This window comes from Pollicipes pollicipes, unplaced genomic scaffold (assembly GCF_011947565.3).
Source record: "Pollicipes pollicipes isolate AB1234 unplaced genomic scaffold, Ppol_2.1 Scaffold_6138;HRSCAF=7277_pilon_pilon_pilon, whole genome shotgun sequence".
Classification (NCBI taxonomy): Eukaryota; Metazoa; Arthropoda; class Thecostraca; order Pollicipedomorpha; family Pollicipedidae; genus Pollicipes; species Pollicipes pollicipes.
Genome location: NW_023596818.1, coordinates 5,314,759 through 5,339,648, shown reverse-complemented (window position 1 = coordinate 5,339,648; position 24,890 = coordinate 5,314,759). Strand labels below are relative to the sequence as shown.

The 24,890-nt window shown below is 54.1% G+C and overlaps 1 protein-coding gene across 5 annotated transcripts in view; it reads left to right on the top strand.

The window, feature by feature from the left end:
* The window catches only part of LOC119105771 (obscurin), a 100,436-nt gene that overhangs the window by 24,489 nt on the left and 51,057 nt on the right, over positions 1-24,890 (top strand). For 3 of the 5 annotated variants that reach the window (XM_037229275.1, XM_037229276.1, XM_037229277.1), the window contains 14 exons: positions 2,910-3,051; positions 3,646-3,821; positions 6,358-6,488; positions 7,306-7,429; positions 9,273-9,408; positions 10,095-10,270; positions 10,600-10,705; positions 13,209-13,353; positions 14,159-14,298; positions 14,592-14,742; positions 15,393-15,523; positions 15,871-16,046; positions 16,887-16,992; positions 19,618-19,793. In XM_037229275.1, coding sequence (XP_037085170.1) covers positions 2,910-3,051; positions 3,646-3,821; positions 6,358-6,488; positions 7,306-7,429; positions 9,273-9,408; positions 10,095-10,270; positions 10,600-10,705; positions 13,209-13,353; positions 14,159-14,298; positions 14,592-14,742; positions 15,393-15,523; positions 15,871-16,046; positions 16,887-16,992; positions 19,618-19,793 — 2,016 coding nt within the window. Of the gene's footprint in view, positions 1-2,909; positions 3,052-3,645; positions 3,822-6,357; positions 6,489-7,305; positions 7,430-9,272; positions 9,409-10,094; positions 10,271-10,599; positions 10,706-13,208; positions 13,354-14,158; positions 14,299-14,591; positions 14,743-15,392; positions 15,524-15,870; positions 16,047-16,886; positions 16,993-19,617; positions 19,794-20,758; positions 24,380-24,890 lie in introns of those variants that run through there. The other 2 variants (XM_037229274.1, XM_037229273.1) reach the window with 1 other exon arrangement.

Sequence of the window (24,890 nt, the reverse complement as noted above, 5' to 3'; positions counted from 1 at the left end):
CCCACTGTGTTCAGGCCAAAAGAATCCCTGCAGCCAAAACCCAGTGCAAATAAGACCACGGTGCGTGTTATCGAGGCACAGCGAGTTTACAGGATAGGGTGAGTGCCGGGCGTGACTAATGCATATATATATATATATATATATATATATATATATATATATACATCACTTTTTGATTGAACCATTCTCGCCAAAAGTCCCCAGTGTATGATCGCTACCAGTAGGGCGTCATCTCACCATGCGTTGGCTGACTGTGCCCATTCTTGTCTTCGGATGGCACGTGATTGGTGTACGGACGCATCCCCTCGCGTGAAGTTGAGATGACCTCCTGCCGGGAGATTAGCATGTGGAAAAAATGGCCGCCTTTTCATGTCCAAAGGAAAAAAGCCTACGCCTGTCTCCCACAAATTATAACTGCCCTGAGTTTTCTCCTTAACAGAATTTGTCTCTAGAAAAAAGGAAGCCAAATCTTGAATGTCCAGCTTGTTAAATTTCATGTTCAAGTTCATTCTACCTACTACGAACTTTTGGGGAATTAACCTACACTCCCCTCCTGTCAGCCAATAAGTCTGTAATAATACCAAAAAAGGAATGGTTTCAGGGACTTCCGTTTATTTTTGCCACTGAAAATGTGAGTGTGGCAGATCTCCTTGCCCCATATATACAATACTCGAATACTTGATTGATATATGTTCATGGTATCCACACAGTACAAAAAAAAATGTTACCAAATATTGCAGTACTTGTATGAATCAAGACACCATGTAACCACTCATGATGTGGCTAGCTTTTTATGGGTCAGCAATTCGTGGAAGCATCATCAAGCATCATCTTCCTAGTGGAAATTGCTTCATGAAGCAATCAACCAGCCTTCAAGCTACGGCGAATTCTTCGGCAAGATGTTAAGCCCGGAGGTATTTTAAATCTTGCACCCAATTAGGTGGATTTTTTGCCCAATTTACTGCTCTGTTTTACTTAGCATGCGCCAGCATGTGTAATTTCACCAAATTCAAATCACCTGACAGACACGCAGAAAATTTCTTGAAGCTTGGGCATGAAAACGTTCCTAAAATTGCTATCTTCAGCTCACTTATCAGGACCTTTTTTCAAGGACATTTCCAATGACGCACACTTAAAGATATCAAGCATTCATTGGAAGGCATTGTAATTGGAAGCAGCTCGAGGTTTCTGATATCAGGTTTTCCTAATTGGCCAGACATGGCAAAATGTCAGTGAAATGCATCAGCCAGCCTGAATCTTGCTCCAAAAGCAGCGCTCTCTTGCTTTGTTTGTGGTACTACCTGTCAGGCAGGTGTAGTCTGAAATTGGCAATATCACTCAACATCATACAGTTCATTTTGATATGCTGAGACCATCCCCAAAAAGTTACACATGCAAATCCTTAACTGCAGTTTTTCTCAGGTGCTGTCCGAACAAAATTTTGTCCGGACAATTTACAGTGTCTTGCAAACGTTGGATAAATGACTCACAATGATGCTGTCTGCATACTGAGGCCTGATGTCCGAATTCTACTACCAGGTGCAACTACAGTGAACTGAACATCCTCACAGGATGAAAGAAAAAAAGTTAAGAATCTGGATGTGTTCAGTTCCATGCCCCATTCACAGCCATACACACTACACGTATTGTTGGACAGGCGCCTGTGCAAAATTGGGTATGCCCTGTCCACGTGCCTCTACCAAGGTATGTACTCAACTCCTACTCACATTTGTTTCCCACCGAATATTGCATTCAAATTACCCTACACTTGCCAGCTCCTCACAATCCCGCCGGCTAAAATACACCGGGACACCAACCCAGATGATTGGCAATGCTCAATGTCGAATGGCGCATTTTTAGGCAAACCACGCCACTCTGGAAGCAATGAAATTATGTACAACGATCATATTGACTTCATTGGTTTTTAATTCACCGTATCTGCAACGTGCCGATTTTTGTCAATGACAAAGATATTAAAAGTCATATTAGTGAATCAGATTACCTGTTGTCACGCCTTCGATAAACGGAGCTAACGCACGAACTCAGCTGGACAACATCGTGACGCCATATATGGTTTATGTGGTCAGCTGACGCCTTCATTGAGCGGTCAAATTGATAAGGAGACAGCGCAGTAAGGACGAGGAGCATATTGAAAACCGAACTAAAATGACCCTTCAAGACATTGGGAGGCCATGGGTGTGCCCACAAATCGCCCACGAACTCTTTCTCCACACGGCGCTGCTGAAAAAGGTCTAGATCACTAAAACATGTTTTTCTCTTTCAGTGTTGTAATGCGAGCGAGTTCAGCGCCTAGTAGAACCTTAAACAATGAGAGTTTCATTCTCTTTTCCTAATGGGCAGACGTTGATATGAGTCCCAGGCTCATGGGCGGGTGGACGCCTCATTGACCTCTGTTCATACGCCTATAGTTTCGGAGTGGCGAGGTGCGGCGTTTAGTCGGGGAGCAAATGCATTCATTAAGCATGGATATCTTCAGAAAGGCTCTTCACGTACTACGTACCTGAGCCCACCTATGCGCCCGAGTCTGTCCCCGTTTACCATGCAGACACATCCGATTGGCAGAGATGTGTTTGTGTAGGCGTGGACGAGTTCAAGGCATTAATGCTGTGTTCTGTTTCGCTGCTGGCTGTGGAGTGTTTCGGTGAACGTAGTGGCATGCAACTCATAATGTCATATCCAAATATCTCTTCTACGCTCCACGAAAATTTCATCGCTCCCAACTTTTACAGCCAGCTTTCTCTTAAACACCTAACTAGCACCTTCACCAATCAGTCTAGATCTCGCCAACCGTCTGTATGTGCGCACCAGCCGGATCGGACCCGGCCCCGCCCTGCCCGTGACAGCCCCCCGTCCTCGCCGGCCGTGACCCGCCGCGTGCCCGCCGGCAGTGACCGAGGAGGAGCGGCGGGAGCGGCGCACGCGCCACCTGCCGCATTTCGTCATCCGACTGAAGGACACCGAGATCCTGGAGAGGGCGTCTGTCGTGTTCATGGTGAAGGCGGAGGGCCAGCCAGAGCCGACCATTGAGTTGTGAGTGACTGGGAGGGCATGAGGTCACTCTGAGCAGACATTCCAACTGCAAGCAACCAGCTGAAGGGTACCTCAATTGTGTTGGAAGCCCTGAATACTTTTGTGCCCGTGACTCCTTGACTCTTTCATTTTGGGGTGCACGACTGGTTGGTCTCTGGGCGGTATTGGTAGGCCATAGAGTCTCCTAAGTTTGTATATATCGACTTATCTTCCTTCCGCTTTTAAGACAGTAGTAATAGTCCTATTCCTTCGAGAAAACCAGGATCAGAGCTTATGCTAAAAAAGTTCTGCTTCGAAAACCATTTTCTGCTATTAATTTCGATAAAGGTATGTCGCCGAAAGATCAGCGCATGCATATCTCCATTTTCCTGGTTACTCTCCGAGGAATAATGCTACTGTCTTATCTATGTACGTACGGTTTCTGGCAAATGCACGTACGCTATTCCTCCCGGTTTTCGACCACTCTATCTTTGTGTCTTGCGCTCAGCTGCGTCACGTTCCTGGTTGTGCAGACCACGAACGCACTTTCCAACGCCGCGCACGCGTCCGTTCCTGAGCAACCCCGCCGCCCGTTGACCTCTGCCCTCGGCGCAGCTTCAAGGACGGGCAGCCGCTGGCGCAAGACGAGCGGGTCTCCCTGACGCGAGACACGAGCGGCGCCTACGAGATGCAGATCCACCGGGTGATGCGCTCGGACGCTGGCCTCTACAAGTGTGTGGCCAGCAACACCGCCGGCCAGGAGGAGTGCTCCGGCCACATCACCGTCACAGGTCAGTCAGGGCACTGCGCTCACGGCCAGGTCACACTCACAGGTCAGTCAGGGCACGGCTGCCACGGCTGGGTCACCGTCACAAGTCCGCCAGGGCACGGCCGCCACGGCTGGGTCACCGTTGCGGTCAGTTAGGTCACAGGTTTCACGGCCAGATGGACATCACAGGTCAGTCAGGTCATGTGTTGACACAGCTAGGTCACTGTCACGGGTGAGTCAGGTCACGGCTGACACAGCGAGGTTACCGTCACAGGGCAGTCAGGTCACGGCTACTACGGCCAGATCACCGTCACAGGTCAGGAAGGGCACGGGTTTTTAGGTCCGCTGCCGGCCCGTCCAGCCTTGGATGGGTTTTAGTGGCCGTGTATAATGAGCTCTTGATTGTCCGACAACGGGGTACCTTACTTCGGTTTCATTTCCTTGTAATCAAACCATATTTATATCTGGCATTGAGATGTTTTTATGTTTCTCTTCACAGCTTAACGCATTTTTCGTACAGGAAGAAGCCGAAATCGGTATCTTGATTGCACTTTGCGAACTGAATTTTTGTTTTCATCTGATACGATAGATGCCTTCTTGGATTTATGTCGTGCTACGTTGGTATGCCTGATACGTCCCCAATGTGTCGTCGTGGGAACTCTCTGTGACGAACCCCGGCCGAGCCGAGCCGTGACGTCAGCCCCTCTCCACCAATGACAACCCGCCGTCGCGGGCACAGACCCGGACGTCGTCGAGGCCCGCTTCCGGCCGTTTGACAAGGCGGCGGCGGCGGCTCGGCGCTCGCGACACGGCCGCGATCAACTGGACGCGGCCGACCGCGCGGAGGGTACCGCCGAACGGGGGTCTGCCGCTGCCCCGCTGCGTCCCATAGAGCTGCTTTGTAGTGGCCGCCGTCAGGCGGAGGAAGGTCCGCGTAGCGCAGTCGTCGCCGCTTTTCCAGTGGAGCTGCCTCGTGTTTGTCGTACGCAGGCAGTTGCAGAGACGGATAGTGGCCGCGGCGTCCGTATTTCCGTAGTTTGGTCATCGCCGTTGACGCGCAGTTGCTGCTCTGGAGTGGCGAGCATCGACGCGGTAGTGCGCCGTGACCTTTGCCACCGGAACCCTTCGGTACCCCCGGGATCAAGCAGTGCCGACGCAGTAGAGGGCAGAACTTTCCTGCTGCCGGAATCCCGTGGGAATCTGAGTCCTCGGACGTGGAAAGCACTGCTCAGGTTGGGTTACATCTTGAATGGACCAGCGCCATCAGCGGAGGTAGCTACTCGAGTGCGACGACGGATGGTCCGCATTAGTCTTGTGAATCTCTTTACCATGAGCATACTTGACGCCGCCAAAAGTGGGAAAGGCGCGCAACTAAAATACGCTGTCACGAGAAACGGAACCATTTGTGCGAAACCGCATGCACACAATATTCATCACCATACATTAAATGTTCGCTTAAAGCATAACACTGCTGCATAAACCAATACTGACGTTCTCGTAAATGCACATTGAGACTACATACCGCTCTGAACCCAGCAGAGGAACATCTGAGTAATGAATCTCATGATCCAAGTTACAAGCAACTGGTTGCAAGCAACACACTATTGCCGTATCCGTGATGTCAGCACGACACTACAGACACATGGACGACAGAGTGACCTTCCTGCCCGAAATAAGGAGAGATTACCCTTCCAGACACGCAGCCTTCCAACGTCGTTCCCGTTCAGCTTCTGCTTCTAGAAATAGTCCCGCCGAGTGAGCAGTTGAGCTGAGCCTCTGACGTCATTGCAACTAGCGCCTCTGACGTCATGCCAGCTGGCGCTCTGACGTCATGCCGGCTGGCGCCTCTGACGTCATGCTGGCTAGCGCCTCTGACGCCATGCCAGCTAGCGCCTCTGACGTCATGCCAGCTGGCGCCTCTGACATGCCAGCTGGCGCCTCTGACGTCATGCCAGCTGGCGCCTCTGGCATCCTGCCGGTTGGCGCCTCTGACGTTATGACAGCTAGCGGCTCCCATACAGGCGCCAGAGATCGCAGGCACTGAGTGCGTCGCAGTCCGCGTTCGCTGGCGCCTCTGACCACACAAGCCAGCGAACGCGGGCGCCGAGAGGCACGCCGCTTTATCGACGTAGAAGTTGGAGTTTACGTTGGTTCTGTGAGCGCGGTGAGGCTGGAACAGCCTGCTCCGGGGAGCGGCGTTGGGTCGCATCGGCTGAGGCGCGCGTTCTGCGTCTCCTCGCGCGATCGGCGGCGCAGACTGATCTCATGCGACCCTCGAACACCGCACCACGTTCACGAAACGTTGACATAGTTTTCCGAGCTGTTTTAAACGTGTACGCCGATAATTTTCATAGTCGATGAGAGTCTTCTTGTCCGTTTAGCCGGCTGGGTTGGCTTGCAGTGTACTATAACCCGTCTTGTCCGTCTCGCTGTGCAGCTTGTACATCATGTGAGTGGTGTCGACACGTCACACCTGTGGGCATCGGACCTTATCCTTGGCCTGAGCTGCATCCTGTCTCTATCATGTCTGGCTCTGATTTGCTCCCGTGCGCCTGCAGACGACGACACGGCAGTCTTCAGCCTGCTGAACAAGCAGCAGGAGATCCAGGCGGCTGAGAACACGAACTTCACCTGGTTCAAAGATGGCGAGGAATTCGACCCGGCAGAGCGCTTCAAGGTGCTCTTCAAGGTAGGCATATTGGTTTGGCGTGGAATCTTGGGGAAGCGATATGGGTCTGATCAAATTAGAGTTATGATTCGATCTCATCGAACGCAATTTGAGCGGATCGGGAAAGCCATCGAAAATTATAACTGTTTCCCTTTTGTTTTGCTTGATTGAGGAAATGAGAGTTAGCTTTTGGCTGATATGGATCCATTTGTATGTTTAATCGAGCACTTGGTACATATTCGAAACCCTCAGCGCAGTCTTGCCAGTCCAATGAAGAGACATCTGGCACCCTAACAGCGGAACCATGGCGACGACAACGAAAGGAGATTTGCGGTTTGAATTCGCCCGGATTCAAGGGGATGTGTCCAGCTTACCTGGCCGTTGATTCCTAGTACTGCACTTACTAGGAGCATCCTGTCTTAAGGATCAGAATTTTGTCTTCCAGCGCCTTTTGCCGCATAATATTTGCATCCACCTAAATTTGATAAATACCGTATCACCCGGGAATAGCAATGAAGGCATGGGAGACTATCTTAACTGATCAGGCTTAAAATCACCACATGCCATTAAATTTAGCTTTGACCGTCAGTACGATATACCTCAGCTGCCCAATACGACGAAGGTCCACGGCTTCCGTTCCCTTTCCGTTCTTGAAGTTCCATCCCCTCTCCGTTTCATGCCGCTTGTGCTCCTGAAGCTGGCCGACGACAGCGGGTTTCAGTGGCCCACCGTCTGTCGCTGGTCGTCACCCTACGGCGCGCGCGTTTATCAGAGGCGGCGGGCGGCGAACACCGCCTCCCGGCTGCGGTAACCACCCCGCCCTCTCCGCCGCCGGCAGGACGAGGAGGACACGCTGGCGCTGGTGTTCCAGCACGTGTCGCCCGACGACGCCGGCATGTACACCTGCGTGGCGGCCACCGAGAGCGGCCGCATCTCCTGTTCCGCTGAACTCACCGTCCAGGGTGAGTGACGACCGGAGCATACCGCGCGCGTGAGAGTCCGCGCTCACCGCGCAGAGGAACGGCGCTCCAGCTCACCGAGCAGGAGGCGGGGCGTCGCTCCAGCTTACCGAGCAGCACGCGGAGAGTTGCTCCAGCTTACCAAGCGGGAGGCGTGGGTCGCTCCGAGGCCGGCGGCCGGGTCTCGGCCTCAGTTGGCATGCTGCAGTCAGCGCCCTCATGCGCCCCGCCGACCGACCGACTGACCCCCCCCCCCGCCCTATGGCCGCGCTAATGCGGGATGAGTCTTGGTGATCTCGTCGAGAGATGAGGCGAGGTTTGATTTCATGTTCTCCTGTGTCTTGGGAGTTGCCGCCCTCGCACAGCTCTCAGCCGGGCAAAATGGCTGTCGCGTCTGTTTTTTTGCGATTTTATCTGAACCTTGGATGGATTTCCGGTATCAGAGCTTACGCTACGTTTGAGCGCTGCCACCCGATCGTGCAATGCGAAGGCAACGGCGTAATTTTGAAGCAAAGGGTCAGCGTGCCACAGTTCTCGGCACGGTCAGTCATGGCCTTTAACATTACCTGACATTGAGTGCGTTTGCTGCCACCTGGCGCAGGTCATTTCGGTCAAGGGCAAATAACGAGCGCGTAAAGCGACTCGAACCCACTCCGGCACGGACGGGTGGATCGGAAGACAGGCGTTCTAACCAGCTAAGCTGTTGGGACGGACAAGACGGACGCGTCATCACGGCCCCACATCACGTCACACTGATCCTCGCCATTTAGGGCAGCCCTTGCAGCCTCTCCGTGCCCTGCGGCGGCGAGATGCTCTGCGGCAATGGCATGCCCCCAGTGCGAACAGCCGCCCATGCCGGCCCGCCAGGCTGCGGTGTCTTGCGGCACAGCCTACCGCTCAACCCAAATGATAAGGGCGCGAGCGTGGGCCCACTCAAGATGTTCCGGAACCGGGCGTCACAGGAGGATCGGAGCCGTAGAAGACGGAAACGAGCCGCTTATGGAGCACGTTCTGGTGCCCGTGAAAATGCAAAGTCCGCTGTAACACCCATTTCGTAATGGGAACAGACGCCCGACAAATGTTAAAACCCGGCGTAACACAACGGTTCCGCTGTTTCAACTTTTTCACGGACGACGTGGCAGAAAACACCCTCGAAATAAGCCTTGGGGCACTCAAACGAAACGATTTACTGGCATTTCCACCACTGGTCATATTTTGTGATGAACATACACCGAACATGGCAAACATGTGTGTTTTTTGACATGCCACCATCGTTATTCGCTGCTTTGCTCCTTTTATCTCTTGGACTGTTCCGAGGTCCGAATAATGAGCTCTTAACATGTGAACTCACTGCAGGCCATATAAGATAGATCACATTGTGACTGTAACAGCATAGTAACTGTAAGAGGGCAATAGCATTTCTTGGCCATCCGCGCTAAGCAGTGTTCTCGGAAACACTGCGATGCTGTCCGGCAATCATTGCATTATTGCAGCGCAGCCTTCGTTCTGTCAAAACACGCGCATCCGCTGTCCGGTAGCTTTCCCAGTTGGACACGGCCTGTCCGACAGCCTTGACACCCTCTTCTATTTCGTTTGAGCACGCGAAAACGCCAGCAATAACGGGGCTGTAGCTTCCGCCCCGGTAACAAATCGAGAGCTTGAATGCTTGTCCGAAGAAGTGAAAGAGCATAAACTACGCTCGCAGTTTCTTCTTTGCATGTTACGACACATCGGCCATGTGATTTTGATAAGTCGCGATGAACCTGAGGCCTGTGATTTCGTTCGTATATGCACCGCGTGACGCGTCACAGCCGGGGCTGACCCTGAGCGCACGTGCTGCCGTCAGGGGCGGTGAAGCAGCTGCCGATGGAGCCGGAGGCGCCCAGCGTGCTGGAGGGCCTGCAGAACACGGAGGTCAGCGCCGGCGGCTCGGCCATGCTCGAGTGCAAGATCAGGGGCTACCCGGCCGTCAACGTCACATGGTGAGACCGGGTGGAGAGGGCGCGGGGACTGCGGCAGGTGCAGGGGACTATTTGAAGGGTGCTTGCATCACTTTGTATTGGGGCACATAAATCAGTGAAGTTTGTAAAAATCGCTGGCTGTATGCACTTCGCAAAGCTTATTTAAGGCAGGCTTGTGTGCGGGACTGTTCCGTTTATTAACTCAGGAGGCTGTAATAGCAAGTTCCTAGAGAACAGGTGCGCAACACTTTGCCTCACACCCATGTAGGAAAACGGTAGCACGTGCTCTTTGTGAGATGTGTTGTCGTCCAGAGCGGCGCACAACGGCTCCGGAGTAGTTTTCCTGGCGTTGAGGCGAGACATCTGACCCACCGATGTTGGTACGGGCCTGCGGTGTCCGGCGCGGCTCGTGCCACCCGCACCCTCACACCGCCTGCCCGGCCAATCCCACCGTCCAGCAGGAAACCCATATCGGCTCCTAATCCCCTGAGCTGGGCTCCTGACCCCCTGACTGAGCTCCTGAGCCCTGACCCGAGCTCCTGGCCTCTAACCCGAGTCCATTACTCCCTGACCCGAGCTCCTGACCCCTGACCTGAGCTCCTGACCCCCACCCAAGCTCCTAACCCCATGACCCGAGCTCCTGACTCCCTGACTCGGGCTCCTGACCCCCTGACCCGATCTCCTGACCTGTCCGTGCCGGCCCGCAGGACCATGAAAGGCGAGGAGATCAAGTCCGGTGGCCGTTTCCGGATTCTCTACGAGGACAATGAAACGATGGCTCTCATCATCAAGAACGTGACGGAGGAGGACGCCGGCAAGATCTCCGTCGTCGCCAGGAACGACCTGGGCGCCTGCATGTCCGAGGCCGAGCTCATCATCAAGGGTGAGGCGCAGGCCATTGGGTCAAGGTCACAGGGTGGACGGTGTTAGTGGCTGGGTGTGGTTCGAATCTTGGACTGGGATGTTTTTCACGAAGCTGCGTGATGCAGGAACTCCCAGTGTCATGATATCTTAGGCTGTAGAGTGTTCCTCCGTACGCGCCGAGAGTCATCAACAACGGCTTAAATGCTGTATTTGGCTCCAACATACGCTTAATGTTCACTGTCTGAATATTGCTGAACTGATGCCATGCTTTGTAATTTTTCAACTTTCGCACTGGTCCCACCGCTGTGCCCCCTGTCTGTGAATCCAAGCTATTGCTGCGTATTTCAGGAGCGCCGAGGTTCCGGAAGAAAATCCAGGACATGGCGATCATGTGCGATACGCCGGTGAGGATGGAGGTCGAAATTGACGGCACTCCAACGCCCGCGGTCAAATGGTGAGTCCGCCACCGCCAGGTCGCGCACGATAGCGGATGCATTCCTCCTCGCTTCCTTCGTTATCCTGTTTTGCCAACTCGTAAGGAGAGCGGCTCGGAGTCTTGACATAGATGCTGTCCGTGGTGCCAACTTGCCATGAGGCTGTTGATTAACGGCCTTAGAAAATCCGCTTGGCACTCTTTAGCGCCCAAACAAACAAATGACTCAGACAAGCACTAACGACCCGCGAAGACAAGAACACAGGGAGGTCACTGTCGGACCACTCTACAGGTCATCACCAACCGGTCTTGCGTAGCTTAACAGAGGTAACTGACGAATCGTTAGCTAAGACCTGCCAAACACTGAACTCTCCAGTTGACGATGAGCCAACCATTCCCCTGTAGTTCCCACGGACAGACACCTGCATACCATCGGACTCTGGACTCCATCGGACTCTCGGGACTCCATCGGACTCTCGGGACTCCATCAGACTCTCGGAATCCATCGGGCTCTCGGGATTTCACCGGATTCTCGGGGATACATTGGACTTTCGGGACTCTATCGGACTCTCGGGAATCCATCGGACGCTCGGATACCATCGGACTCCCGGGACTCCATCGGACCCGCGTACTCAATCAGACTCGGGACTCCATCGGACTTTCGGAACTCTGGGACTCCGTCGGAGTCCGTGCAGCCCGTGCGCAGTGGCGTCACGTTAGTTGAGCCCGGCTGGGCTCGCCGCTGCGCCTCAGGCGGTTGGGAGCGGGCCGCCCGTGCCGACGGTGTTATTCAGCGGCCCGGCGCGGCGCGGCACGTGAATCAGCACCGATGATCTCTGAGTCAGCCGCGGGCGCTGCTCGCATTCCGCCGCGGACTGCGCAGCGGTGCCGGGGTCGAGCATGGGCTTCACGTGGTGCAGCGGCCGGGCAGAGGTCACACACCTGCACAGAACACGCGCGCACACCCGCACTGCCGCACACTTGCCGTCGTCGTGGCTCGGCCGTGCATCGGTGGGCGCTTGATCGTCGCGGTGGCAAACTGCGGGCTCGCGTCCCAGAGGCTGCGCTCGATTATTCGGCTCGTCAGGGACGGCCAAATGGCAGCCGGCCCATGGGAGCGGCAGCCTTGCAGGGGGCGGCCTTGCAGTTGCATTTCATGGCACGACGGAGAAATAGTGTGCCCGAAATTATCCGCTGCAGTAGAATTGCTGCAATTTGTTACAGACACTCATCCCAAAGGTGGGATGAGGGTCTGCAACGAACCATGCTTGATAAGGACGATTTCAAAACACCTCCTGCAAGGAAGTCGCTCGAGGCTCACAATGAGAACATTCGTTGTGGAGATGCAGGTTTTTTACTTGACATTTAAGGTTGTAAGCGGTTTTTGGCCGATACCAGTGGTCGGAGTGATCCTGGTAGCAATGTCGGCAGTGAGGGGAAAACGTTTGCCACTTTAGCTGCCGGAATCGCATTGCATGATTAAAGGAATGGCATAGTCTCTAGCTCGCTTGCTCAAGATAATCTTGAATAATGTTTTGTTATCCATTTAAGCAAGCATGACACCTTTTTGTGCTTTCATTTATTGTTAGATCAGACGCGTACGATTTGACCATTACTACCAGTTGTCTCGAAGTCCTGGAAAGCTCAGAATTTCCATTTGAAGTAGCCGCTCCTGCGGGAGGATTGTTGTTAGACTCCGTGCTTACCGGTATGCAAAAATAAATTTAATTTACTCTGCTTTTTTCACCGTGCGTGTTCTGCGATGTTTGCAACACACATACATAACAACACACACAACAACATAAGCAAATAGCTTGTCAACATGTTGGTGCAATAAATGGTACGACAGCTTAAAGCACTCTCTTTAGGCAAAAGGATGTGAGCACTTGACGGTATTATCCCGCAAATTCAACGAAACGTTTTACTGTGGCATTGATTTCTCTCCTATGGCGTTTATTACGGTGGCTCTTTTCGAAGCGCACTGTGGTTTTGGGAAGCGGAGTATACATAGTCTATACTGCGGCTATGGTTCAAACTTCAACCAATGCGCTTCTCGGTAACTAAGCCTTGCCGCCCGCTGTGCCAATCACAAGCGTTCGTTTGTACCGACGTCATTCAGTAACAGCTGGCACCGGCCGCTAGCAGATTCTGCCGTCGTTATGGTGACGGCTGTCACAAGTGCAGAGAATCATAGTGTTGTGACAAAGCGTTGACAGCGTAATTTGGACTCGAAAATGACTGCAAGTTATGTCCCTATCATACCTTGACGGTGCTGCAGTGGCACTGCCCAGTGCTGTTATTGGACGTAACTGGCCCTGAGGTTTCACCAGGATGTGTTTTGAAATATGCCCAAAGGTGGGACATTTCCTTTAAATATTACCCTACCGGTATATCTCCGCACACTGCGTCAATAACTCGCCTTAGATCAATAACCAATCATTTCTCTCCCCTCTCTCATTCACTCGCGCTCGCCATCTGACCCCGTTGACCTACGATCCCGCTGACCCGTGACCCCGACTGGCAGGTACAAGGACGGCCAGAAGTTGAACGAGTCGGACCGGCTTCGGCTAGTGCAGGAGTCTGACACCAAGCACGTGCTGCTGCTGGACCGGATGACGCTGCAGGACGCCGGATCGTACTCCATCGTCGCCAGCAACACCATGGGCCAGGTGGGACTGCTGACAGTCTGGCAGTGGCTTCAGGGGGTGTGCCGGCTGGAGCGAGGGGTGCACAGTCTGGGACGGGGCGGTCTGTTGCGTATCCCGCGGGACGAGCCTGGTGGGCCTGCTGGGAGTTTCCAAATGGATGTGCGCAGTTTGCAACTAAATTAACGTGAGCGTTGCTGCATGCGCGTGACGTATTAGTTGTATAAATACGTAAGAACGGGGAAAGGGCCCACGGTACGCCCACATTTTGCCAAAATTCAGCGTTCAGCCATGGTGATGGCATGGGATGGGCTGGCTGGGAAATAGACTCAGCGTCATTTATGTACAATTGGTAGTGTTCTGACTTGCAACTTCCCGCGCATCATTAAGGCCAGTTTTTTTCATTTTAAACATCGTAAACGCGCCTTTTATGCGCACAATTTATTTAACCCTATATCTGAAAATGTTGCTTATTGGTCCGTACAAATTCAGTCCAGTGCAGTGGTAGAATTGAAAGGTGTGGAACCTCTTACCGTATCACCGAGCACACGCAACGTCTTGAAGCTGCCGTGCACCCGTCAGCACGACAATCTTGGTCCCGTCCCCCGAACACGACGCGGCCCCAGCCGAGCGGCGTCCCCTGGCGGCCTGAGCCCCCCGAACATGACGCGCCCCGGCCGAGCGGCGTCCCCTGGCGGCCTGAGTCCCCCGAACGTGACGCGGCCCCAGCCGAGCGGCGTCCCCTGGCGGCCTGAGTCCCCCGAACGTGACGCGCCCCAGCCGAGCGGCGTCCCCTGCCGGCCTGACAGCTTCTGTCTCTGCCCGCCAGATGTCGGACTTCTGGAGGGTGATTGCCCAGGCGCCGCCCAAGTTCACAAAGCAGCTGTTCCGCGAGTGTGTCAAGGGCCAGCAGGAGAGCGCCACGCTGGAGGTCAAGGTTCAGGGCAGTCCCGTGCCCAAGGTCAAATGGTACGTCCGCGCTGAGCGGAGGTGCAGGCCAGCTGCGGCCGTGACCATCGGCCCGAAAGTATGAGCTGCATGAAGGCTTGCTGGTGGAGCATACCCGTGAATATACTTCTCGCGTCATCGACTAGCTATTCTATGCAAAGCGTCGTAATTTTCACGCCGTCGCCTGAACATGATGTCACGCAATAGCTGCTGATTCACCATGATCACGGATACCCCTGCTGAGGCCGGCGCCGCCCCGCCGCCGCCGGTGACGCCGTGACCCGGCTGACCCCGCCACCGCCCCCGGGTGCCAGGTACAAGGACGGTGAGGAGATAACAGTGGACGGACGTCACTACTCGGTGGAGAACGACGGCCACATCTACGCGCTGACGGTCAACGGTCTGGACCGGACCGACAGCGGCCAGTACACCTGTCGCATCTCGAACGAGTTCGGCCAGGACGAGGTGGGTGTGTGCTCTCGCACGAGTTTGGCCAGAACAAGGTGTGTTCGTTTTCTATCACGAGTTTGGCGAGAACGAGGTTGATGTGTCCTCTTGAGCGAGCTCGGCAAGGACGAGGTGGATAAGTTCTCTCGCTCGAGTTCGGCCAGGACGATGTGGGTGTGTTCCCTGAGCGTTGAAAACATTCATTCAGGTCGAGGTGGATGTCGCAGAATGTCACCTGGGGCGTGGTGGGCACTATCCGAAACGCCTCCGGTTGTTTGCAAACGCTGTGCTATAGCACAATGCACAACATCTGCTCCATAGAAAAGGGCTTCGGCATCTTCTTATTTGATGCGGGGAGGGTAACTGGCGCCACGGACATTTGGTTACGTGAGCTGCATGCAGACCTGAACCTTGGGCTGGGACCAGGACCTCTGACCATGCTAACCCCACGGTCCCTGCTGGACCAGGGCCGTTGATCATGCTAACTCCGCCGTCCCTGCTGGGCCAGGGCCTCTGACCGCGCTGACCCGCGTTCCTTCTGGGTCCAGGGCCTGTGACGTGCTAGTCTCTCCGTCCCTGCTAGGCCAGAGGCTCTGACGTGCTAACCTCACCGCCCCTGCTGGGTCAGGGCCTCTGATGTGCTAACCTCTCCGTCCCTGCTGCGCCAGACGTCCTGCCAGCTGCACGTCAAGTGTGCACCCGAGATCGACCAGGGACTGGGCGACATGGACGTGCACGAGGGAGAGCCGTTCACCCTGGAGATCGAGGCCACCGGCTACCCCGTCCCCGTCGTCAAGTGGTGAGGGACCGCCTCCGGTGCCCGGGGCGCCGTTTCGCTCGTGTGCCGCGATCTTCACCGAGCGTCGTCTGTCTGTTTCCGGAATTGTTGAATCCCTGAAATGGGGGAGTTCCATTTTTTATCAGACATTGCAAGTTCTTTTTGCAACTTAACAACTTAGCAACTAAGCAAATTGCAACTTAGATTCCAATGTTCGGTGGGCGTGATAATTGTTGGTGTCACCCGGTAAAAGTACTTTATTTTGAGCCAACAAGCCGCTCCTATCCAGTAGGATAACGATCGTGATACTGGTGGCGCAAGCAGAACCCTTAAGCCAAAGAGACATTTTCCACCCCGATGTCATGCAGGTACATCGACGGTGTCGAGATTACGGAGGAGCAGAAGCTGTACAAGAAGGAGCACGACGGCAAGTTCTTCCGGCTACAGGTGTCGACCGCCAACTCCAGCATCATCGGCACCTACAAGTGCACCATGAAGAACGAGCTGGGGTCGTGTGAGAGCAGCGGCTTCATCAACGTTCTCAGTAAGCGGATACCGTAGGACTCTTAATGTTCCATCAGCGCTTTCAGGGCCATCAGTATTCAGTTACTTCCCTCAGTCGTTAGGGGCCGACGCCGTAAAATTCCATTGGCAACCGACAAATGTTAGTTGATTGCGCCAACACTGCTGTCAGTTAATGCACCCGACGCAAGCTTTTTAGTGCAGCTGTGAGGAACATACACAGTTGGCAAATGATTACGTGAATGATTAACTGAAACGTCGAAATTATACACCGTTGATAACTGACGGTGGAAAAAGAGATATATTGATATTTCGAGCACAAGCCTTTGTCGAAACAATACACAGATGAGCAGGTCATCCGAGTGCCGTTTTGACAAATGCTTGTGGTAGAAACATCAATAAATCTGCTTTTCCCTCTTCCGCCATTCATCAACGAGGAATAAGGCCAATTAAACTGCCCCAAACAGGTCCAATGTTTCTAATAAGCGACTGCACTTATATTCGATGTTTTCGTGCCCAGTGGGTTGCAGGCTGTCGGTCTTTGCTAGTGGCCGAGTTACTCTGTTTGTCTGTTAGTCTGTTAGTCTGTCTGTTAGTCTGTTAGTCATTTGCCATTCACGGTTTGGTAGCATTCGTCATGCTCGGTACGTGCCCTGATGTTACGCAGGCAGCATGGCTAGGCTCTTGATCAATTGTCACGGCTGTTCTCGTCAGCTGGTTGGGGGTATGTGGGGCTCGATGTTTATGGCATAACTATGCCTAAAATATCTCTATATAAAGGCATTTATTGATATTTTCGTGAAGAGCTTGAGACTGTGGTGTCGCTCATGGAATATCGAATACCAATACGTGTACTCTTCAGAATCTCCGGAGTTTGAGGAGCCCTTGTGTGACATCGGGGCCGATGAGGACAAACCATTGACACTGAGGGTCAAGATCCTGGCTGTTCCGGAGCCGACGGTCACTTGGTGAGTGCCCCGGCCGGTCCAGTTGGAGTGGCCTTGGACTACATATGTGATGTGTATATTTTTGTTGTTGTTTTTCCATAGATGCGGCAATATGATCCCTTACCATCTGATAGTTTCACTTTCTATCCCGTCCTGGTAATGACATAACCTAGAAATTTGCGTTGACATAAGTTCAGGGTTGATTTCGTTAACCAACGTGTTAGCGCAATCCTCACTATGCTCTTCATCGGCATTACCACAGCGGCATTATGTGACTGTTCGCATCGACACCTGTAAAATCAGTAACCTTTAGCGAAACATCGGCACACATCCATACATACACGCTTACATTAGATGCGGCACAACCGAACATGATAGCTGTTCGTTAATCTTCTGGGCTTGTCATCAAGTTCTTCTTATTCACTTCCTGTTACTACATGAATATATTTTATGACTTCCCGTCAAACTTACGCTGGCATCATCCCACGATTTTCCACGTCGATTTTGACTGCAATAAGCGTGACATCGATCAAAATGGAGAGCAGCGCAACTTGCCACTCAATGTGCGGATGCTAGACACTCTTGCACCTGGCCAGGACAGGACGCGGCGTCGGCAAAACTTTGTCAGCTCGTACGTCAATAGTTTCGACGTAGTATTTCGGCAGCGTTTCGATATAAGGATGCCAATGTTAATTGGTTGCACGGCATAGCTTCACTACAGTCATCATCTATGTCAGTTCGCTATATTCGTGACTACGACCCAGTGTTCCAATACTCAGCCACTTGGGTGGCAGGGATGTCGATATTTTCCATACTTTTACACCACAGCTTTGGGTCCACTCCCTGTGGCCTCTCCCCTTGCTCAAAATCGGCCAATCAACATCAAACCGGGTGGCGGTCAAGCCAGCGTCTAAGCGCCGCAGGCTTGACAAATGGGCCGGACAGGTCGTACGTCTGGCTTCGGAGCCAACGAACAACGGATTAGCGCCAATGAATTTTGTGTGTGGGGATGCTGGGGAGCCATGATTCCGACAGCATGAATTTACATTTACATCCTGCGCACCCTACGGAGTGAATTTTGGGACGTTGCGTCACATGTCCGGACATGTCATGGACCCGCGTCACATGTGACCTGTCGTCCACCTTACCCGAGGCGCATCAGAGCTGGGTCATGACCCGGCGCCCGGGTGTCCCGACCGGGCGCCACCGCCGCAATACCGACGCCACCGCCGGCTGGCCCGCCTCGAGGCCCCTGGTCTTGGCACGGTGTCCGGGTGGGGCCCGGTCAAGGCTGGCTTTCCATCAAGAAGAGTTATGAGCTGAGTAAGACCTGATGGCTTCACTGAACACAGTCGGTGCAGGCGCAGGCAACGGAGGCAGCTGTAGCCGTTCAATAGGTGCAGATACAGGCAGTTGGTCGATAAGATTTTGATGCACGCACACTACAAGAACAAAATAAATGTTGTCGTGGGCTTGGTGCTATGGAGCAGGTCGGCTGCTTACGCCATTTTGCGCTGTCGTTAGCTTCGAAATACCCAATGCAAAGCTTCGAAATCGTTTCGAATTGTCAAATTCTCGTGTTCGGATTCTAAGCGCAGCTCAAGCCTTATTACCACACGATGAGTCTATGGCTCATTCGTCGACGCGGCATCGTAAATCTGGCAGTGAAAATGAAAACCCTCCAGCCGCTAGTCCACTCTCTCGGCCTCCAAGTTCGTGGGTTGAGCGTCATCCACCTGCGCAACATAAAGTATGCCGCGCCGGCTGGCAGGCAACTGATGCGGGAAACAGCCGTGGCGTCGCAATAATTGTCGCGCTTGCGTGTTTCTTCACTTCCGAAATTTGAAGCCCATCTCTTTATCATGAAATGCGTCACATCCACGCAGTCAGATTTTAGGCTCCCATCGCTAATCGTAACCTCATTGTTTTACCTGAATCATGCGCTCGTTAGTCACTTGAACGCCCTCCGAGCTGACGCTACATGTCAACCGCTGGGCCGAGGTGTCGGAACTCTGCGTGTACTTGACATTACCACGAGGTGCGTGGGATATGTGGTTGCTAAACGGCACGAGATGCGTGGGATATGTGGGTCCACCGTCTCCCATGCACAGCGTGATGCTGTCCGCCGTCCCCCATGAACAGCACGATGCTGTCGGCCGTCCCCCATGAACAGCACGATGCTGTCCGCTGTCTCCTTGAGCAGCGCGGTGCTGTCCGCCGTCCCCCATGAACAGCGCCGTGCTGTCCGCTGTCCCCATGAACACCACGATGCCGTCCGCCGTCCCCCTGACTTGCCCAGAAATGTGACCCTCGGAAAGACGTGACAGAAACCGGCCAAATCCAACGTTACGTTTAAGCTCTGCCTTCAGCGTCTGGTATGTGCTGCGATGGTCCTGCGGAGATGTATCACGTCAGACTCGTCCTGTCCAGCGAGATCGGGAGGCCTATGCACTGCGATGAGCTCTTGGCTGACAAAAACAACTCTGGCGCGCGTCCAGGTCTTCCCTCACCTGGAGCAGGGCGAAATGATGTTCATGAACGTCACAGATTTTCTCGGTCTGACACCGCTATCACCAATCAATTGATTTTGGGTCAGATGTTTTGGCGGCACATGTCCTTGTGACACCGATAGTCCGGACGTTTCAGGTACCGTGACGGCGAGGAAATATCGCCGAAATCCTCCGAGTTCAAGATCACCCAGGACGGCGAGTACTACAGCATGTCCTTCTCGCCCGTCAAGGAGGCCCACCAGGGCAACTACTCCGTGATGGCCAGGAACAGCCAGGGCGAGAATTCCTCTTCGATGCATCTCACGGTCTACAGTGAGTTCCAGCCGGCCCTGGCTGTCGGCGACGCCCCCGGCTTGGCCGAGGCCGGTGCCAGCGAACGGGCGATATTTTTACCCTGCCACGTTTCGGTGACGTCACGTGCCGCTCCTCTCGGCTCCAGCCGAACGGAGCAATGTCAGATGACCCGCAATTGCGCTCAGTTCTGCTCAAGTCGTGACGTCACTATCCGCCCGTTCCCGTGGCACCTCGAATCAGTTTGGACGTAGCGTGGTCTGTCGTGCTGGTTGCGTAGCGTTGCAACCGTCCCCCGTGTCACCCCCGTAGCTTGTGTGGACTTATGGACGTCCGGCTGTGCCCTGCCCGTCATCCAGGAATGCTCCCGAATGTGTAGCCATCTGTTGCGTCATGCCTCCCCCTTAAAGCCGACTGTAAAGCCGCAACACAGCGCCCAACGTCAACACCCCGGACCGTAATAGCACTCCGATCCCAACATAGACCCCGCTAACCTTCCCGAGCTTACTCAGACGGGGGCCCGCCGTCCAGCCGCGTGCTCGTTGACGCGGAACGAATGCGCGTCGCCCGCGGCGCCGGCAGACGCGCCACCCCCGCCCTGCCGCCCGCCCCATGTCCACCTCTGCGTTGCACGGCTGTAGTTCCGTCGGCCACCCGGTCGCGAGTCCCGTCCTCCTCCCGCGCCGCGGGGCGCCGGGCGCCGGCGCCGGCCATCGCGGCGTGGGCTGGCGCGGGGGCGCCTGACTCACCGCTGACGGACGTCTCGGCCGGGCGCTCTGCTCCGTTTTAGAGTCGGGCAGTGCGCGGCCGTCGGGCGGCAGGGCCGGTGACGATCGGGACGCGGCCAGCCGGGCGGGCGACGATCGCGACGCGGCGATGCAGCGCCTGGTGCTGCAGGAGACGCTGGTGAGTGTGACCGAGCGCGGCGGCGCGACCGCCGTCGGCTCCGTCAACCGTCACCGAACGAAACGACGACGAAGACGACGCGGAGGGCAGCGCGCGGCGGCGAGGCGCAGGCCGCCGCGCGAGCAGTGGCGACGAGGCTGGCGCGAGCGGCGACCGCCAGCCGGCCAAGCGGAGGAAGAGCGGCGCGGAGGAGCGGAGAAAGGGGAAGAGAACGGAGGAGGAAGCGGATCTAGGTGATAAGGGTGGTGCGAAGAAGAAAACGGGAGAAGATGTCCTGGAGAGCGTTTCACGAACGGTGCGCTCTATGAAGGAGGAGCAGGTAAAGGAGAGTGAAGACTTCTGGGGAAGCCAGAAAATGGATGAGGATGAGGATCAGTTGTTTGCTTCTCGTCGAGACAGGCGAGCTTTGCAGGAAAAAGCCAGGTTAGAAGGCGAAGAAGCCTCGCCTGGAATGATGAGACGAAAATCAAAGGACGCCAAAGACAGTATCACGAGCACAGTAAAAACTGTCAAGGAAGAACACACCATGGAGATGGAAGACGTTTGGAGTGATAGCCACGATCATGGTGATGATGAAAAGAAAGTGCCGGGAGACGGCCAACGGAGAAAAAAGAGAACTCAGCAGATGGACAGACGAAGAACGCACGAAACATCGGCGGACGGTCGCGTGGAGAGTGTATCAGAAAAAGTAACTATTGTGAAACAGGACGAAACGATTGAGAGCGAGGATTCCATAAGGGATGTGAAGGGCAAACCAGATGACTTACCTGACAGACGGAAGAGGACTAAGACCCGTGATGATGGCAAGAAGGCGACGGCAGGAAAGAAAACTGGGAAAGACGCGACAGACATTGTGACGGAAACCACCAAGAGACTGACGAAAGAGGAAAAAACTGAGGAGGTGGACGTTTGGGATGGCGATGATAGTGCTGGTGGCAGGCGACCATCAGCCAAAACCGGAAAAACAAAAGGGAGGGACGTGCGAATCCAGCATGACGTGCAACGTGATGATGAAGACCACGGCTTACTGCACGAAAAGCGCGACGGCGAGTTCATGAAAACCGTCTCTAAAACTGTGAAGACTATGAAAGAGGAGCAGACCAAAGAAAGTGAAGACTTCTGGGGAGAGGACGCTCGTGGCGACGATGCCCTTCCAGCAGATAAAAAGCCTATCGCTGAAAAGCAAGACGTTCGTACCCAGCGACCAAGACAGCGAGATGATAAATCTGATGTCAAGAAAGTCGTCTCGAAAACCGTTAAGTCCATGAAACAGGAGCAGGTTGAGGAGAGCGATGACTTCTGGGGAGATGACGCACATGCCGATGATAGGCTTGCACCCGATAGGGGAAGAAAAGTGAAAAAGCATAGCGCCCAGACCGAAGCTGAAACATGGCACGATACTGACAGGGGTCCTTTGGAAAAGAAACGAGGCGATGATTTCACGAAGAGGGTCTCGAAAACGGTCAAGTCCATGAAGCACGAGCAAGTTATGGAAATCGAGGATTTCTGGGGCGATGACGCTAATGCAGACGATGAGTACACGCCTGACAAAACAAGGAAAGCCACAACAAAGACCATTCAGATTGAAAGTGATGAAGGTCAGGATCGTGCACATGAAAAGGCACTGAAGAAGAAACCTGACGATGAACTCACGAAGAGAGTTTCAAAAACTGTGAGGTCCTTGAAGGAGGAACAAGTCAAGGAAAGTGAGGATTTCTGGGGAGATGATGCCCGTGCGGAAGACGAATATACGCCTGACAAAACCAGGAAAGCCACGACGCAGACCACTCAGACCAAAAGAGATGATAGTCATGATCACGGACATGGAAAGGTACCGAAAAAGAAATCCGACGATGAGTTCACGAAGAGAGTTTCAAAAACTGTGAAATCCATGATGGAGGAGCAAGTCAAGGAAAGTGAGGATTTCTGGGGAGATGATGCCCATGCTGATGATTCACTTACATCTGATAAAATGAGAAAGGCTAAACCACAGACCATTCAGACTGAACGTGACGAGAGGCATGATGATGGGGATGAAAAGGTGCTGAAGAAGAAACCCGACGATGAGTTCACAAGGAGCGTTTCGAAAACTATAAAGTCCATGAAGGAGGAGCAGCTCACGGAGAGTGAGGATTTCTGGGGAGACGATTCACAACGTGATGATAGCTTTACGTCCGAGAAAGCAGAACCAGTCAAAAAGCGTGACGTTCGTAAGAGAAGCGAGGATAAACCGGACGTTGTCGATCATGCCGTGAAAGAGAAGAGTGGTCATGTTAGGAGGAGCTCGAAAACCAGGAAGATCATGCATGAGGAAAAGATCGAGGAGATGGAAGATTTTGGGGGAGATGGTGTTCATGCCGACAAAAGCAAGCCAAGCAAAAAACGAGACGTCCCGGTCCAACCAGCAGCAAAACCGCGCGATGACACAGGGACGGGAACACCTGGTGACGACGTCCTCATGCGCGTTTCGGAAACGGTGAGAACTATGAAGGAGGAACAACTTCAAGAGAGTGACGATTTCTGGGGTGATACTGAACCTTCGGATGACAGGGTGGCGCCGAAGAAAATCAAGCCCGTTGGCGGCCAAGATGCCAGTACACAGTTTGGCGAGGAGCCTCGTGGTGTTGACAAAGGTACGGCCACTGACAGGCCCGACGATGTCAAACGAACCTCAAGAACGGTGAAGACCAAGCACGAGGAACAGGTCACACAGTTGGACGACTTCTGGGGCGATGCGGCGGATGGCGACGATAGCTTCACGCCCGAGAAAGCCAGGCGGGCTGCGGAACGAGAAATAGAAATCAGACGTTCAGAACGCCCTGACGGCGTAAGTAAGGGGTCAGTGACGGATCAACCCGAGGATGCCTTCGTGAAAAGGATTTCGAAGACCGTGAAGTCGATGAAAGAAGAGCAAATTCAAGAAAGTGAGGACTTTTGGGGAAAACCGAGGGATGAAGATATGCTCCCAGACAATGTCAAAAGAAAACGAGACCGGGCATCAGAACTATTGGATGATGCAGACACCAGTCATCCTACAAAATATAAACCACAGGTCAGAGAGGGGAATGACGTGGTAGAGAAGCTCACCAAGACCGTGAAGTCGATGAAAACCGAAACACTGAAGGACTTTTCCGACATGACCAACGTCCCCGCTGAGGGATTGACACCCGAGGACGTAGGCGTGGGCCCTCAGGATGCGGCAACACCGGGGCAGACGCAGCTGCCCCGGAAGCCGCTCAAGGACGGCGAGACGCCCATCACCGACGCGGAGATGCCTGAGGGGGACCAGCCGCGTCGACCTCGCGGCGACCGGCCCGCTGGTGACAGACGGGTGCCCTCCGACGACAAGGCCACCGCCGCAGACTGGCCAGCCGACGCGACCGCGACCGGCGGCTGGCCGGGCGACGACCTGGACCGCGTGAACGCGGCGCAGGTCGAGTCACTCCGGCGGCACATGCAGGCCGACAGCGACCTCTTCTGGGGGCGGCGCGGCGACACGTGCCGCGTGCAGGAGATCAGCAGCGAGCCCTGGGAGGACGAGCGGCGGCCGGGTCGCCGGCCGCTCAGTCAGCAGTCCGGGCTCGTGCAGGAGGTGGACACGGACGACGGCGGAAGCGAGCCCAGCAGCCTGGCCGCGCCTCCCGCCGATGGTCGGCAACGGCAGACGCACTACCAGCAGGTCATCACCACCGTGATACAAGGTGAGATTGCAGCAGGCGTTCGGAAGGCACCGGAACGTACCCTGGCCGAACCGCGGACTGTTCACGTGAACCGAGCTCGGAAAGCCAAACAAGCTAATGGAATTTTTCATGGGTGATTTGAGGTAACTGTAGCGTTTCGGTCCTTTGCGGCAGTTCACGGTCGAGTTTACAACGTTGGTGCCACAACTTGGGAGGTGCGTAAAACACAGACGAATATTCATGGGTGCAGGCCAGCATAAAACGCTTGGCTTCTGATTTCAAGATTTATTTACATTATCATGTGACACTTAGCAAATTGTTCCTGGTTTTCACCTAAAAGACACCCGCAATAGAATGCCTGTGGCCTTCCACATAAGTCATTCATTTCCTTCCGCTGGTGTGCGTCCTGGTGTCTGCCGGCTTGTGTTTGATTTTCTGGTGTGGAAAATACGGGAAGGTTTGCTGTATTATCTTTTGTCATACTGCAGAAACGTCATACAACGAGTATCTACATTCATTGGAGATGGTGACA